The sequence below is a fragment of the Hyposmocoma kahamanoa genome, unplaced genomic scaffold, assembly GCF_003589595.1.
Source record: "Hyposmocoma kahamanoa isolate Upper Pololo Valley unplaced genomic scaffold, ASM358959v1 81, whole genome shotgun sequence".
NCBI lineage: Eukaryota > Metazoa > Arthropoda > Insecta > Lepidoptera > Cosmopterigidae > Hyposmocoma > Hyposmocoma kahamanoa.
Window position 1 is genome coordinate 6414537 of NW_020654080.1, and position 15453 is coordinate 6429989.

General features: G+C 33.8%; 1 protein-coding gene across 1 annotated transcript; it reads left to right on the forward strand.

The window, feature by feature from the left end:
* Positions 1-133: 133 nt before the first annotated feature.
* On the forward strand, positions 134-8831 carry LOC113234083. The gene is made up of 3 exons (XM_026469330.1): positions 134-292; positions 2910-3084; positions 6351-8831. The coding sequence occupies exons 1-3, from the start codon at positions 273-275 to the stop codon at positions 6504-6506; spliced, it is 351 nt and encodes a 116-aa protein (XP_026325115.1). The 5' UTR covers positions 134-272; the 3' UTR covers positions 6507-8831.
* The last annotated feature ends 6622 nt before the right edge of the window (positions 8832-15453 follow it).

The window sequence follows — 15453 nt, forward strand, 5'->3', positions numbered from 1 at the left end:
GACAGTGATTGGTGTATAACATGTACATACTAACCGCATAACCAATCAGCATTAAGTTCAATGCGCGGAAATCGGAAATTGTGCAGCTGGCAATTTTGACAGTTGTCTATCGTGTCTTTGTGGCGTCCTGTGTATTATTTATCTTTATTTTATAGGATTTTATGTAATTTATTTGAAATGAAATAAGGTTTGGCATTTGTCATAAGTTAGATTATACGATTGTGTAATTATTGGTAGTGTTTGTATAAAAGATAAGGGTGTTAGATCGAAACATGGACAGAAATAATATGAGGTGAGTTTTCTTTATCCTTTGGCTCCACTTTCACGATTGCTTTGTGAGTGCAATCTGTGATAAAAGGTAAACAATCGTTCGCGTGGATCAGGTACCTCTTAGAATAGGTGCTACTGAAAAATACTGTGTTGAAAAGCAACATGATGCAAATTTTTAGTGGTAACAATGTTTGATGTCGTTATAATGATAATGGTTCACGATAGCGTTTTCAAGTACGTGTTGAGCTGTAGTTAGCTCTCACAATGTTTTGATACGGACCGCGCAAATCTAGCGCGTCGTTTTCACGTATCGACGTGATTCCTCAATATTTATGTTGTTATCTTGCTTTTGTTTCAATTTTAAAGCACCGAGAATGCATATTGCTGTAATTTTGTGTATATATAAACGACATTTAGTGTTGACTATTATTTCTAGATGATTGATATTTGTTGCGATTTATAAGTTGTTGGCATAGGTTTCTGTTTAAAACTAATATGTAGTATGTTTAAGGAGGTAATAACTAACATATATATAATAATATGTTTGTAACTCCTTCTTTTGTAATATAAATAATCAATATGTAATAACATTATTAGGAAATACATGCAAAGTAAGGCAGGTATAAAAATAACTTCAACTGAGGAAATTGATGAATCATTTGTAATTTGTGTGTGGTATATCAAAATTAAGAAGAAATTGTGTTGTAAATAATTTTGTTAGTATACACATCGATTGGTCCTCCTCACCCTGAAATGACGGATTTATTGTATTGTGTTTGCTCTATATTTTTTATATGTAACTAGCAATTACATTTCTACAGTAGTATTTAGAAGGAAAGTTTCATAATTGTAAGTTAAAATATTTTGTTGTTCATAAACAACAAACTTTTATTATTAACTTTTTATTTTTAATCTGAGATTTTAGAAAGAAGTCAAGTCAAATCAAAGTCAAGTCAAATCAAAGTCAAATAATAATTTATTCTATAGGTAAAATAAATTTATACTTGAAAATGTCACTTTTAAGCTACTGCTCATTCAATATGTTGACTTCCCTGAGAAGAATGAGTAAGAAACTCTAGGGATTGCTCTTTTCAAATAACCTTAAATGCTATGAAATGAACTTTGAATCAAATTTGTGTGGAATCTAGAGCCATGTTGTGTTTCCATACATACTTACCTAACACATAGTTTTCAAATTTGTAATATGACCTTTCAAGTAAAATATTTTTAATGTAGGTTTTAAACTTAGGAAATAATAATCTTAGTACTGGAATCCTATTGTAACTTACAAATTGAAATTGAGATGTATTCAGTTCCCAACAAATGAGTTGTTTACCTTGGGTAAACAAAATCATGGTGCCACAAGTTTGGACTTATCTCTAAGGTTAATATTAGGGATATAATATATCTTATTTCTAAATAAAATTATGTATATATTTATGGGCGTATATAATATATGAGTAATTGTGCTGTGATGATATGGTCATGATACCACTGTCCTTAAACTTTTCTCCGAGAGAAACCCGAGAACCTAAACAGTGCACTAAACATATAGCTCATTTTGCTATACAAATATGGTTTGTATCTATTCTATATTGTATTACTTACACTTGGGTAAATATACTCTGCATATTCTATTCTATGGTAATAAGTGTTTTTATTCATAGAGTGTGAAAATGTTTAAAAAATGTGACAGTGTTATTTTCAAAATATAAAAAAAAAAGTGTGTATCAGCTTTTCACTCAAAATTGACAATCCACCGAACTATAATGTCAGAACATTTTAAAAGTTGTTATTAACAATAATTACCTATTGCTAATGTGCAGATTATATATTTATTATTTATTTGGTTATTTAATTAAATCATATACTTTGTAATTGTTTTTTTATGACATTTATTACTTTTAGGTATATACATTGTTTCTTTTTGCTGGTAGAGCATGGGGAAATCTGAAACAATAGAAAGCCGTTTTGTTATGTAAAAACAGTTTTTTGGCATTTTCAATTTCTTGGTCAAGTATGAGTTCATGAAAGTGAAATAAAATGTGAATTGAATAATAACAAACAACGAAAATATTGACTAATATTTTTTTTATGCCGATCAATTATTTTTATTGATCAATTAATTCTATTAGAACAAGTTGGTAAACTTTAATATTTTTTTTTGTAAAAAACAGTTACTAACAAAAATACTTGGTTCCTAAAGGCCGGTTATCAGACTTTTCAAACTGCTTATAAAACCTCATATATTTTATGCTAAGACTATTTAAATAAGGCATAAGTTTCCGACCTCGCATCGCAGCTCATTTCTTCTCTGCGGTTAATGAAGAGCAAAGAATACGGGAGGCATGTGGTGGAGTCCACTGGTATGCGCCAAAAACTTTTTTATAATATCAAGTGATGGGACGAGTAAGTCGCGCGTCGGATGTTGAGCTACACGCCTTTCCATAACAGTTGCAGTGTCACTCAGAGTGTTACATCGCAAAGATCTGAGGGGCACAGCCACTGCGCCCGTCACACTGAGACATAAGTTGACAAGTCTTCTTTGGATTTTGCCATATTTTCCAAGTAAAAAAAAATTGCATAGTTTCTGTAAATAGAATAAAATATATAATTCTATGTTAATTTTCAAATTCCAGATCAAGCTACGTAAATAGCGGCCCGCGCTCCCTGCCGCACATGGGCAGCAGCAAACGGCACAACGGTAATGGCCACAATGGAGCCCGCCTCAGCCCACCTGCGCAACCGCCTCAGCATAACAATACCAACCCCCAAGATGATATTGTAAACTATGTTTATGATTCTTGGAATAAGGTTAGTTTTAATATTTTTTATATTTTTCTAACTGCCTCTATACTTGTTGAAGGTTTTTTTTAAATCTTTAGGTTGACATTTACGCGACCACTTTTCATACAGCATTTTCAGTTGTTTTTAATTCCGTATATATTAAGTTAGTAATAAATTGAGTTTTGCTATTTTATTTCTTAAGTACTGTGTTCATATATTATGTTAGTGCTGAATGTTAATAAGAAAATATAAGAAAAATAAAACCTAATTAGATTTATAGTAGTAATAGCACAGAACAAAAAAGTAACGTAATACTGTAAATTACAGTTACGCTTAAGTTTTTGTGCAAAGAACAAGTTTTTTTTAACGCACACACTCGACATAGCCCCGCACTAAGTGTTAGGAGTAGTGATGTAACTTAAAAAAAATAGGAATAGGAAATGAAACTATTTTTCCGGAGTTACATCACGGTTGACTGTGACCATGAGATCTGTAAAGGGCCCGAAAGTTTGGCCCGGTTTGTTTGAAAAAACAATTATACGCGATTGAAATCCGGAAAAATAGTTTCATTTCCTATGTGTAACGACCGCGAAAACCTAAGAACTTATTTTTTTTTTGTAAAAACATACCACGCTCGTTTTTTATAAAATTGTTTTTTCAGGAAAGGTTAAATAAAATAACGGGAATGAAATAAGACATTAATCATGATTATTTTACTTTATGAATACCGTAATATGAATTTACGATTTAATAATCTCTACATTGACACTCAACAACAACGAACAGTGCGTTGCACTGCACCCAATTCAATGAAATAATAAAGTAAACAAAGATTAGAGATTTCTGTTATTGGGGAATTTCCCCTCCATGGACATAAATGTCAGTGAGTGTTGCCCATTTGTTTTGAGCAATTTATGTGTGAAGAATAATATTAACAAAAGAGGTAGCATAGTGCCAAATTATAAAAAAATATAATATGCTCCTGTCATATTTTTATTTTCATACATTTAGGAAAGAAAACTACTACTTCCGAAAAAAACCGTTTTTCTTTAATTTTTTTCAATGTTATTTTCACTTAAAAAAAATGTTTTTTTTACAATACTTTTCATAAGTCCCATGTGCCTTTAATTTCACCATTTCTTATTGTTCTTGAATTCCCAGGAAAAATCATTTGTACCATAAATTGGGTTTAGTATGAACTTTTAGCTTAAAACAGTGACTGATTTTGAATAGTGATGCAACAGATCTCTGCTTCTGTTTCCGCGACTGCGAAAGTTCCCCATGCTTTTTCACATCTGTTTCCGTTTCTGCTTCGGCTACTTTTATAATGGAACCTTAATCGGAAGGTTACAACGTTTGCGATGCATCAGGTGCGAATTGAGGTCAGAGGTGCAGTTGAGGTCGCGATTTTAGTGTAGTTTTTTGTTTTGTAATCATTACACATAAATTATAAAATAAAAAACAAGTCCTGTTGGGAACTATTTTATTGAGGCCTTTATAGTATTTACACTTCCGTTTCCGCATCTGCTTTTCTTTGACATCTGTTTCTTTTCTTTCTTTTCACAAATTTTTTCTCACGATTAAAAAAAGATTTCGTGAAAATTAATATAAGGAAAAATAATTTCCTGGTGACTTGTAGCACTGGTGTTAAGTCTTTAACAAGCACCATACAAAAATAACTAAGATCACTTAAAAAAAAAACTTAAAATTACTAAGTTCTTTATGGGCTTATTATTTGTATTGCGTGGAGAAATAAACATTATTATAAAAAAGTCTCTTGGTGCATTGCAGAAGAAAAAAATTAATAAAACATTTAAAATGCTATATAATAATTTTAACCTTTTAAATAATGGAATCTTTTAATAATCTTCTGCCAAAAAAGACTTATTTTGTGTGTACGGGATGTAATTATAATTCCATCGAGACTCGTTCTTTCTAGATGACCTTCTCTTAAAGCGATTGAAGGCATCTTGACATCTTTACATGTTAGTATTCCATTGTCTTTGACACGTTATTATTAATACTTTTCATTTGTGTTAAGAATGTGAGAGTGTACAAGGAGTTTATTATATTTATAGGTGCAACTGAGGAAAGATGTGGGGTTTGTCTTTCTTTTTCGTATCGATGGCTTACACCATATCGCGGCCCAAACTTAGCCACGCTGATCACGTCACAAGTAGCCGCCATGTATGGGATATGTTTGCCATCGTGGTGAAGTCATAATTCACTGACGGCAAAGAAGTGATTGCCTAGACAGGCGAAAATCAAGAAAGTGTTGCCACCCTTAGCTGTAGCGGTATCCGCTTAGATTTGAACAGTAGGAATACCGCATAGCGCTTCGCTAACCACAGCGGTAGAAATATCGCGTGTATCTGGACAGAACTTAATAGGAAGTGCTTTCCATAGTCTGATTACATCAACTCTTGTGGGGGTCATCATCAACTCATTTATACATCCCACTGCTGGGCACGGGTCTCATCTCAGGCGAGGGTTTAGGCCATTGTCCGTACGCGCTGGCTCAATGCGGGTTGGGGACTTCACACGTTTTCCGAGGGCTGTGAATCTTCTTCGACGTGCAGGTTTTATCATGATGTTTTGTTCACCAAAAAGCTCATGGTAAATTTCAAATAAAATTTCGCAAGTAAATTGTGAGAAACTCGGATTCAAACCCACTTGAGTGGCAGTAGGTCAAACCATTAGGCTATCACGGCTTATAATATATCTGTGGGGGTAACTGTATGAAATTAGACGCGAATACCATAGAGTAGTCTGAATTAATAAATAGTTAATTAAACAACTAAATCAATAATGCGAAACAGTATATTACAGTTTGTTATAATTATTAATACAAAGATCGGACACTCAGAAACAATTCCTTCGATCCGGCCGGATTCGAACCGACGTCTTCTAGCATACCAGAAGCTATACCAACAAAGCCACGGAACGAACCAGCGGACCTCACGAGTTTTTCTATGTGCTTGCGTCGTATCTTTGTATTTGGTCTTTCAACGACTTTTTAGTCGTAGCGCCATCTATGAGAACTCTATGATATTTCGTCACCCAGTTAGATACCTTTACAGCTACCAGCCCCGGCTAGAGATGTCGCTATTCATTGTATTTAAATTTTTGTTGAATTGATATTCAATTATTTTTATGTGAAACTCTCCAATTATAACTAATCATTAATACAAAGATCGAACACTCAGAAAAAATCCGTCGATCCGAAACTAGTGGAGTAATTTCATATAAAAATAATTGAATATCAATTCAATAAAAATTTAACTATGTTACAGGTGACACGAGAACTAGAGCGCGGCAGTGAAGACGCGAGATACTATCATGAGGTGTTGCCGCCTCGCCAGCTCGCCAACTTCAGACCATTCAACCTGGAAGAGTGGTGGGCCCGGCGGCTTCTCCAGAGCTTAAACTACAACAAACGGCGATCTTAGTTTCCGACGAACCAGCAACTGTGGTCCTGGTCCCGGGCAATAATATGTCTCATCACTACTCACATGCCTGCAAGTGTCGGCCTTACGATCATAATTGCTCTAGAAATATTGAAATGGACTCTCAATTATTACAGAACAAGAAATAATTAATTACATTACGTTGTTAGAATTCGAATGTTATATTAACTACGGTCGCGCGCTTCTTACCATACCTACCCACCAGTGGCGAGGGGTGGATATTGTAAGATGACAAGCCGATATAGACGGTATATGTATATCAAATGCAATGCAAAACATTTTCCATTCAGTATCAGCTACTAAGAATCGATTTACTGCAGAATGGAATGGAAGTGAACTTTGTAACTAATTTGTACGTGTCATAATGAACTTTATGTCAATTATGTAACGTACAAACTAGATACGATAAGGTGCGGAGATTCCCAAAAGGCACGAATATTCTACGAAAGTTGCCTACCTGTTTTTTTGGCTTGTATCTATGTTTGATATAAAGTTCATTATGCTATGTATTTCAACATTTGCTTCCATTCCATTCCGCAGCAATATAAATTGAGTCTTAGTCAGGGAATCAAATTCTTGTAAACCGTGTTATATTAGAAACCCTTCGCCACTGCTACCAACCGAACGTACAAATATTACTAAGTATCCTTAATTAACATCGTAAATGCGTCATCATAGAATCTACATCATTTATAATTGCCTTGAATCCCCCCTACCTTTAATTCCAGAACACAGTAGTGCAGATACTATTGCTTTTGAAATAAGCAACGTAGTATCATGTATTCAATAAACTTTATATTAGAAGAGGCACAAATCTTTATGATTGATTTTGGAAGTAGAGATATGAATCTGTAGTGCATTTCTGAGAAGCGCGCGAACGTCATATTGTGACATATAATACATCTTTACTGGAATCATCCAGTAGTTTAGATGGCTCATTTTTAAATAATACTGTGACAGGTTTCTATGTAGTGTCAATTGAGTTTCTGTTTAATTGTGTGACATTTTAATTATGGTAAGTCGACAGCAATCTTTTTGAAAACATTTCATCGGGCCTGTGGCTCCAATTATATTGATCGGTCGAACAAAACAACGCAATGACCAACAAAAAACGAGTCCGCACCTAAGGGCCCAACGCGGACGTCAAAAGGTGCCCTGCTTAATCGGTCATTGTTTTGATTTTGTATAACAATGACCAATTAACAGTGATCTTAGGCATCGGAACGGTGGGAAAGATGTATGTATAAGAAAAAAAGTATGTAGAAATGCCAGTGTAATCGAGGCAAACAGGCATTCATTGCTAGGGTATGAAGGACGGTTGGAAAACTCTCATTTTACAGTTTCCCTTCGTTATGTTCCATTTTAAAATTTACTCCAAATGAAAATTTCATGTTATTTTTTTAAATGCATATTATTTTGTGTTACGTTTCGTCAAGTCTGTTTCGCAAGTTCACACGTATTGAGAACTTCTTTTAGAACCCTCTGCATATTATACAAGGTTATTTTGTAAAATACTAAAACCTTTCAATACTATATTACTCATCACAAACAACAACTTTTGTTCCATGACTTCATCAGGTTTTACTTTTGTGCAAAAATAAAATTAATTAGATCACTCTAAACGATACTAACTTACTCGGTAAGAAAAGAAAGGGCTAGCTACTTCTGACACTAGATTATTCTGAAAATGTTGTCACCCTTATTGCACTATTGGTGTGAAAGAGAAGAATATATTTTCGATTTATGAGCAAAATTTATTGACTCCCTATTAATCTTGCACTGTTATTGTATTTTAATATTTGTGTTTTAAACATATGTAAAGCTGGTTTTAAAAATGAAACATCTACTCTCTACAAGACCGAAAATTGCATAAAGCGGAAAATAACGAAACCATAAAATAATTTAAAAGGAACAAGCGGTAATTCGATTGATTATTTTTAACGATTAAAACAAATATAACATAATAAGCGTCTTTTGTATAAATATTAGTAGGACTGATAGAGTACAATCAACAGCATGATTAGCTATACAACTGAAAATTATATTCGACTATGCATGTATAATAATAAGCAGAGAGTGCTGTTTTAAGTTTTTCTGCACACCAGTGTACTTTGTGCAAAACAGATTTGACGTTAATATTTGTGTTTATAAAGGCTGTTAAGTCAGGTTTTGGGGTATATCTTCTGTTGACATAAATGTCAAATGTCGACATTTATGTCAATGAGGGTCAAAACTTGTCACCTTTTAAAATGATAACTCTAAGGTTTGTCTATTAAGAAATTGTTTTTTCAATTTACAAATCGATACAAATATCATTTTGCGGTTTGAAAACGACGAGTACAAAGGCAATGGTAAATTTTTCTTATAATTTTTTTTTGTATAAATATGTTTTAAATATTTTTTTTTAAATATGATAGTAAAGATGCATTACCATATTGTACTATACTGAGTTAAGCGTATACGTCCCACAGCCAGGCACGGTGTTCTGCGGATATATACGCAATATAAGCTATTAACCCATTACCACGTAACACATTTATAACTAATATATATACACTCCCGGACACATAATTCGAGCCACCTCGCATCAGTATTAAATGCCCTAAGCTTAAACAATATTCGATTGATCAAAAACTATCCTACGCAATTCTGAAACTAGTATATTAAACGTCTTTTCCATAAGTTCTTGTTGGAAATTTGGACTTGCAAAACCGGGGAAAACCTTTTTGTTCGATGATAACACTAATTTTGTATTCTAGACCTTTAAGGCAAAAACGTGTCCGGGAGTATATATCTTCGCCATACACATGCATCGCATTTGTACAATAACGCCGTATTGCAGAATACGATGAACTAAGTAGATTAAAGCACCCATTATCATACGGCAAAAAAATATATGTTATAAGATGAGTAAAATTACAAAAATATATGTTAGAGCCTTCACGCTAAAGTTTCGCAAACTTTTATGTTTAACTCAAAATCAGTATCCTGCGTATTGCGTCATTGTATAAAGGCAGCGACATATCATCACGCTTGTCTTTTTTTATCTAAGTAAATAACTGCGCATTTGATGTCCAACTCGCCTGTTGTAAAGCGACGATGTAGCATGCATACTTAAATAGTGCCTATTCACTCTCGCCTTGAAAAGGCCCAAGTTGTAGCGTTCAGGGAACAAGTCCGCAGGCAGCGAATTCCACTCCTTTGCCGTTCGCCATACAAATGTAGAAGCGATACGCTTCGTGCGAGTGTTTGGAATATCCACAACATTGTCTCTCTATGGGACAGGTAAACTATGGACCGTCATAATGCCAAATTAAAAGAAAAACTGACAAGTCACACCATTGGTGTAATAATGCCACATCTGCAAAATGACAACTTTCAGGAGAGGTTTTGAGATTTTGTGAACGAATTTAGTAGATAACTTTTTTGCTTATATAGGAGAGTTATAAGTTTTCATATATCGCACGTCCGGTGAATAGTGATTTAACTCGTATTTCTATAATTTACAGAAAATGAATTAAAAGTTTTGTATTTACGGCCACTGAGAACATTTGAAGAGTTAAAAGTTGAAATATTAACAATATTTCAATACGTACTACGTCCAGTATAGAAAAATAAAAGAATGCATAATGAGTCTCTGTTATTCCGTATAATTTGCATTTTAATAAAAACCGACCTCAAAAGTTCGTGGTCACACATCTATTTGCCAAGTTTTATTGAAATCAGTTACTGAAAAGTGCGCGAAACCGGATACATCCCCTAGCTTGCCACTCTTACAGGAATAGTTTCTTCAAATTTATATGGGACTGTGGTACCCTCTATTCAACAAAAAAAATCATCTCTAAATCGGTTTAAATAATACCGGACTCATCGCGTAACATACATACAAAAAATACAGACGAATTGAGAACCTCCTTTTTTTTAAAATCGTTTAAAATCTATTATGATTGCAAATATAGGGTTTGTAGCATCTGCAGACCCTAATGATACTGCCAAAAGGTGTTTGTAGGTTTTGAGTTTGTATTTTTGTTATTTCTTTTAATCTCAACAGATAACTAATTACATCTATTTGATCTTATTTTAATATTATTGTATTCATAAAGTCAGGAAAAATGTTGTTTGGGGGTCACAATTTTTTGGCATAAAGTCTGCGTTTTACTAGAGGTGCGATAATGTAAATTGTTTCATGTAGTTAGTATTATTTTTATGACTTTACTAGTTAATAAAAACTACGCTTCGGAGAATTCAATTAAAATGTTTTCTAAGCTTGAATTTTAATAAATAGCACTTTTTATTCTGCCAGCAAATTTTTATGATTCGCTCAAGACCCGTGCCTCGTTGTGGTATTTTAAATAACTATACCTTATTTAAGTTAGCGACCTAGTGCTGAAAAAACTCAGCTGTACGTGATTGGTTACAGATAAGCCATTTAAGCCGCATTCATAATGGCAAGTTATATTTGGCGAATTATTATTTGCACCGATTCGTCTTATCGAGTACCGTGTAGAATAGGAAAAAAAAGCGAACGTGCCATCTGTATAGGGTAAACAACTGGTTTAAAGACCGTTACGGTACAGATTACTTAATAGTTACTACGTAACAGATACATCACTCTCATACAAAATCGAAAACACCTACGCTATAATAGCCTACTAAATCTGACTAAAGACACCAGGCGCTGGCTACGAGGAAAAAGGAAGCACGCGCTCTGAGAGGTGAAAATAACGTTGCCAGACGCGGAGCCGAAGGCTCATAAATGAAAGACTTGTATGAGCGCTTGCGCCGACGTCAGCGCACTCAGTGCTAGGCACTTCTTGCGTAACCTTCAGCGCCTTGTGACAGAGCCTTGGTTACGGTATTTTACGAAGTACCTTAAAAAAAATCAACGCGTTGAGCAAAGAAATAATTCAAAACTAGAATTCAGAAAAAGCATTTAGCGCTTTGATGACTCGTTCGATGGACCAAGACCGTTAAATTCATGTATGCTTTATGTAAAAGAATTGTTAATGGTTTTATTACCCTATTGTAATAGAAAGATAGAAAGGATAAGCCGTTCGAAGAGATGACATTCATCGGTACAAATAATATTTCTTCAATTATAATTAGTTGGCTCTCACATCTGTGCAATTCGGACGCGTGTTGTTGCTACTCATCTGTGACTCTTTACCTGCGACTTAGACATTTTTTATCATACTTTTTTATTTATTGTTAACACCTTTATGCACGAGCCCTTACTATTTTAAAGCTTGTTTACCCTTGTACCTCTTATCTTGTCAATACCTTCAATGAACAATACGCCATGTCAATTTTTGGACCTGTTCTGTTTTTATTTTGTTTTTTGTTTCTTTTTTTCACAAAATTTGTTATTTTGTTTTTTTTCCGAATTTTGTTTTTTGTTTCTTTCTTTTCACGGAATTCGGGAAACATAATACTTATTAGTAAATAAATTTGTCTGTTTACAAAAATAAAAGAAAATTACCAAACATTAAGTTGGCGTAGTGTTTTCATCGGAGGTATAATTATGTCCTCGTAATTTTTATGAAACAGTGCGAAATAGAGCAGCCTATACTAGGTCGCTAACTTAAATATAGTATAAATACATCTACTCAGCTATTTACTATGGACATTGTTGTTCAATGTCAATAGATGCATCACCGTTTACCACCTTTTTCTATCATATCAAATGAGTATTGTGTAAAAGAAGTACAGGCAGTATTTAATAACGTACATTAATTGACATTTGTTGTTGAGATTGTGATAATTATTTAACTATAATAAACAAACAACTTTCGCAAAGCAATAATGCTCTTTACATTTGAAGGGGAAACGATGTTTTCTTGATAGGATACCATCACTATGTAAATAAGTTAGTATGAATTCTATTTTTATTTATATTGTAAGTGAATATTGTTCGACCGAGTAGAATCAGCTAGATGTTTTCTTTATTTTTTTTTGTTTATTTTTTTTAAATCATGACTCGCATTTTAAGTATTTGAGATGTTGACCTAGGCTTGTCTCCCCGACTGTATGCACCTAGATACGACGGAGCGTTGTGTTATCTTTACGCCTATATATAAGGGTCATAACACACGGCGCGTTTACGGTACGACAATGGTATGTTATTTAACCTTCTACTCGTGTCATGACCCAACCCAACTCGGGTTTCATTTGTATCATTTTGGCATAACAGATGTTTGATGCTTGCAATTATGATGCTAATTTAAACGCGAAATATGAACATTAAGAAAAAGAAAAAGTTGATGGCAAATTGTAATCAAAATTCGTTACTAAATTATTTCAGGCCTTAACAAAGCAGCATTTTAGTGTTGTCGTACAGACTAAATACAGAGTCAATAGCTCGTTAATTAATGTCCACTTGCACTAAACTTAAGTATATCTTAAATCAATGCTTGGTTAACCTATCATAAACTCGATTTTTTTCCGAAGTAATGTTTGTTCGAATTTTCATTACACCGAAAACCGAATTATAACGAAACCGTTGTTCTTTCAGGATATGTTATATGTTAGGTTAAAAATAAAAAACATTTTCCTTCAAAATTACTTTCGAGGTTATGAAAATTCGAGCAAACGTTATTTCTGGAAAAAGTCATTTCGGACTACTGATAGGTAACCCAATGCTTGAATTGGTTTAAGTCATATGTAAGTTTAGTGCAAATGGACATTAAGACTTGAGATTTAAATTCAACTCTGTGCCGCTTACTATAAGAAAGGTCCAAAGTCAAATGTGTCAAGAATTATGTGACCTTGACTCTACGTGTAATGAATTTATTTTTTCGGATCCAAATTGCGAACAAATTGTTTTTTCGAATAATCCAAAGTTTATACCAACTATAGTGGGATGGCTTTGATGGTTGATGATCTCAGTCAGCCGTGACCATGGGACCTGTAAAAGGCCAGAATCGTTGGTTTGTTTGAAAAAACTACTATACGCAATTTAGATCCGGAAAAAATAGTTTTCTAATGTATAACAATCGTGAAAACCTAAGAACTGAGTATTGACTGTGGGCCGTTTTATAACAAAACAAGGCAATTCTTCAACACTGAAAACCAATAACATTCTTGTTGTTAGTACAGATATCGAAAAAAACATCAGTCTATCTTTACCGTGTTCATGTGAGTTGATTGACCCAATAAAAATACGTATGTGAGTAAAAAGTCATGATATCGCGATCATTTGGAACGCGGGTAGCGACTAACGCAGCAATTATGATAAGCGACGCCATCTTTTTTCCGTAAATAATATACGCCAAAATGATATAAAGTGTTACTTCGCATTGTGGAAAAGTACAATGTCATCAATTCCGAAATTGACGATGTATCTGGGCCGTATGGAGTCGGGTGTGCCTTAAAATTTCAGAATGAAACTGGATACATTCCATTTCGCCTGTACTTAGCATTTGTTTGAAATGTTGTAAATAGGTTTTAAAGTTGTGCAGTGCTGCCAGATTATGGATTTGAATAAAACATTTTAATATAGCATTTGTTTTCATTATCACAAACCTCGGTAAGATTTCTTCTATATGTATAATTTTTTAAATTATGTAAAAAAAAATAAGTTTGTGATTTAGGGCTGGTCACAGATAGACTACAAGTTTGCAGGTAATGCGTGCAGTCATGATCAATTGCATGCAGTCGATGTGAACGTCCTACAGTCGAAAGCAGCAATTGACATAACTAGAGAGTTTTTTGTTCAGTAATGGCAAAAGGTATCGATTGCTTTAGGGTTTAATCAACATAATGGTAAAACAAAATGAAAATGAAAATGAAAATTTATTTGCTTAAAATATGGTGAACAAAAGATGGAACACAGTAGAGAAAAAGAGCTCATATTTTACCACATTTGGCATGCAAAATTATACTTATAGTGATTGAGTTAAATTGATTAAATTACAAATAATGTCAGTAGACATGCACAAAACAGTTAAAGTTCTCATTTTATTTCAATACATAGTCAATATATATAATACATTACAAATCTCTTTCCTTTTTATACAAATTTTATAAATCTGAAGTTTAAAGAAGCAAAAATCACTATTGATGAAAATTTTCTCGACGGATTTATTTAAAATTCTCACAATTCTTGAAGTATATATAGGTATGTTTTTTGGAATGGCACCTTTGTTTACATTTTTTAGCACAAATTCCATTTCAGAGTATAATCGGGGATTACGGACATGAGGTGTGGCGTGATGGTTGTTTTCCTTGATTTTTTTTAAATTTGGCATCACAAATGTTCTCAATACATTAATAAATTAACAAGTAACGTCTTCCATTTCGACATCAACATATACACTAAGCTCCTGAAGTAGGCATGCGGCGATAACTGCTTAAGTCAATGTTGACTGCATGCAGTTGTACATAGGGCGCACAGTAACAGTTGTATATAGGGCGCACAGTAACAGTTGTACATAAACAATATTTAAAAAGTAATTACAACATTTGAAAATGGAACTCTGGCTGTAGAATACAGTTTGTTTCATCTGACTGTCACTTGTTTTTACATTGTGACGTCATTTTAGAAATTGTTTGTCTACATCAGCATGGATTTAACTCGTGAAAATTTTCGTAGTATGATTTTCTACAACTTTAAGTGTAATTGAACAGCTCAGCGGAGCTTCGCTCGGCTTCAAACTGCTTTTGGCAATGAAGCACCATGCAAGACGACTATTTATAGCTGGTTTGCAGAATTTAAACGCGGTCTTGTGAATCTCAATGACGAATTTCATGATGATCGCCCGTTCACTGCTGTGAACAACAAAAACATCGATGCTGTGCGCCGTATGATCAAAACAGACAGGCATGTGACATACCATGAGATTCGGGCATCTTTATGCATAGGCATGAGTCAAATACAATCAATACTACACAAACATTTGGGTGTGAAGAAGCTGTGCTCTCGGTGGATCCC

Coding starts and splice junctions, on each gene's coding strand:
- LOC113234083 (XM_026469330.1), top strand. CDS start 273: ATGGACAGAAATAATATGAG. Junction 293..2,909: donor ATGGACAGAAATAATATGAG/GTGAGTTTTCTT, acceptor TTCAAATTCCAG/ATCAAGCTACGTAAATAGCG. Junction 3,085..6,350: donor TTTATGATTCTTGGAATAAG/GTTAGTTTTAAT, acceptor ACTATGTTACAG/GTGACACGAGAACTAGAGCG.